At 52.7% G+C, this 2,500-nt stretch overlaps 1 protein-coding gene across 1 annotated transcript in view; it reads right to left on the reverse strand.

Moving 5' to 3' along the window:
• Positions 1-5: 5 nt before the first annotated feature.
• The window catches only part of LOC138867951 (uncharacterized), a gene marked incomplete at its 3' end in the record, with an annotated part of 3,260 nt that continues 765 nt past the window's right edge, over positions 6-2,500 (reverse strand). Inside the window, exon 1 of the mRNA XM_070145233.1 lies at positions 6-2,500. This exon is cut by the window's right edge and continues 765 nt beyond it. Coding sequence (XP_070001334.1) covers positions 6-2,500 — 2,495 coding nt within the window.

A 2,500-nucleotide genomic window follows, 5' to 3' on the forward strand; every position in this document is an offset into this window, starting at 1 on the left:
GGATATCCTTGCTGACCTGGGGGGCCCCGACCAGCCAGATCAGGAGGATAGCCTGAGCCTGGCGATGCTCCATATGGAGATGCATAGTTATTTGGCATGGGGTGGTAGCTAGAGGACTTGTGAGCTGCCATGGGAGACTGGGGGTGCTGACCGCCTGCAGAAGACTGACTATTACTACCCTGAGAATATCCATACGGGTACTGAGTGCCTTGACCTGAGTATCCTGAGCCCACACCTCCTGACCAGTTGGAGTAGCCAGGCTGTTGGGGCTGCCGTTGCTGCTGTGGATGGTGGTGCTGCTGTGGCTGCTGTGATGGGGGCGGCTGTGGCTTCGGGGCTTGCTGAGCCTGGGACAGTTGTGGTGGGTGTTGAGCTTGAATCTGTGGGGGTTGCTGTGGCTGTGTCAGCTGTGACTGCTGCTGTGGCTGTGATAGCTGCTGGGTCTGTTGGGATTGGGAAATTTGTGTAGGTTGTTGCTGTGACTGGGACAGTTGTGAGGGCTGCTGAGTCTGTTGTGCTTGATGCTGAGACTGTTGTGGCTGCTGGGAGTTCTGCTGTGACTGCTGTCCTTGATGATGGTGAACCTGCTGCCCTTGCTGCTGCTGCTGCTGTTGCTGGCCTTGCAAGTGCTGTGGTGCCTGTGGCTGCTGATGTTGGGACAGCTGTGACTGTTGCTGTGATAACTGTGACTGCTGATGCTGAGACTGTTGGGCTTGCTGGTGTTTAGGCTGTGGTACTTGATGCTGCGCAGCAGATGCTGGCTGCTGCTGCTGATTAGTCTGTTGATAGCTAGTCTGTTGTTGCTGTGGCAATTGATGCTGCACATAGTGCGATTGAGCTGGGCTCCAGGACCGCTTACCAATCTGTGACACCTGTTCCTTCAAAACTGCAGTGGCTTTTTCCATGGATAATGGCTCCTTGGCAACCTCCTGAGGACTAGGTTGTTGATTAACAATGGAACTGTTGGTTCTATCATCCTCTTTCTGCTGTGGAGAATTTACTCGAGTAGAATCACTGGTATCTTCCATACGAGAATTCAGATGGCGTTTCTTTTCTGTCTTTTCGTACATCATCTCTTCCTGAACGTGAGAGGTTTCCCTTGATGGAACATGGTGCAAAGAGGGGAGTGTTCCATGGATAGTCGTTGGGGACGACGGCACATGACGTGACAAATCCTCTGGAACATCTCTCCTCTCATCTGCTAAGGACTTTTGGTCCTCTTTCTGGCTATCAGGTGTTCCATGGGACATCTGCAATCCTTTGTGCACATCTACTTGCTGGCTGTGATGCTGATCTGGCACTACTTGCTCCTTCTGCCCCTGGGTCTCCCTCTCTGGCATACTGTACTCTTCAGCAGCTGTCCGAGATGCAGTCCGGGAACAGTGAGAGTTTTCTGCCGACTGCTGTTTCAGCTGCGATATTCTCTGCTCAAACCCATCTGGCATAGATGATCTTCCTGCTGGGGACACCTGTCTTCTGGTTGGACTCTGACCTGTCAAACTATTAGGTATTTCATGTGCAACATTACTTTCACGTTCAATCACCCTTTCTTTTGTTTCTCCAATAATACTAGACACTGAATAAGAACTTGTTTTCCTTGGCTTACTGTAATTTGAACTTACTCCTATTTCAGTTCTGGTGTCACTCACTGGAATATTCTCTGGCACTGAGCATGTTGGGCTTGAATACGCATGTCTACTATGAGCCTGAGAAACTTGCGTATCTGTCCTCATGGAGTATGTCATGGATAAGCTACTAACTGGTGTTCGCGCACTGTGGTGGTCTTGACTGGTCTCCATCAGGGGGTGTGGTGCTGGGGGGGTTTGAGAGGCAGGGTGGTGATTGGAGGTGTGTTGAGCCGAGTGTTGAGATGAGTGGTGTTGTGGGTGGTGCTGGCTAGGGGGGTGCTGGCTAGACATGTGTTGGCTGGACAGGTGCTGGGTGGACGGGTGTTGAGGCCCAGGAGTGACAGCTGGAGCAGGGGTGTAAGCTGGAGTAAGAGGTGAGGGGGAGGCATGCAGAGACGGTAAGAGGCTCTGCTTCTCCCCCCAGCCCATACGTTCCAGTGCCATCAGGGGGCTGTCAGGAGCACCTACTCCACCTGCTCTGGTGCTGTTGGGGGGCCCAAGGCTCGTACTGAGGGCAGAGGGGACTCCCGAGGAGGTTGTTGATGAGAGAGACTGTGTGAGGTGACTTCCAGCACTATGCTGTAAGCTGTACACACTGAGTGGTGCTTCATGAACTGCGTGCACCGATTTCATGTGGGCAAGACATTCACTCATCAGACGAAACACCTGCCCGCACACCTGACATCTTCGCATTTTGTCTAGGTCTTTCTTCGATTCAATGATGTCGACAGGGGGGCTTGGGGTTGCACCTGTACCTGCTAGTCCACTCGGGATGTTGTGAGGTCCTGGGGATGGAGGCGTGGAAGTAACAGGTGATAATAAAGATGAACCCCCATGCCCCACACCCAGTCCAGCAGCAGTCAGTGGTGACG

Source organism: Penaeus vannamei, chromosome 33 (assembly GCF_042767895.1).
Source record: "Penaeus vannamei isolate JL-2024 chromosome 33, ASM4276789v1, whole genome shotgun sequence".
NCBI classification, from domain to species: Eukaryota; Metazoa; Arthropoda; class Malacostraca; order Decapoda; family Penaeidae; genus Penaeus; species Penaeus vannamei.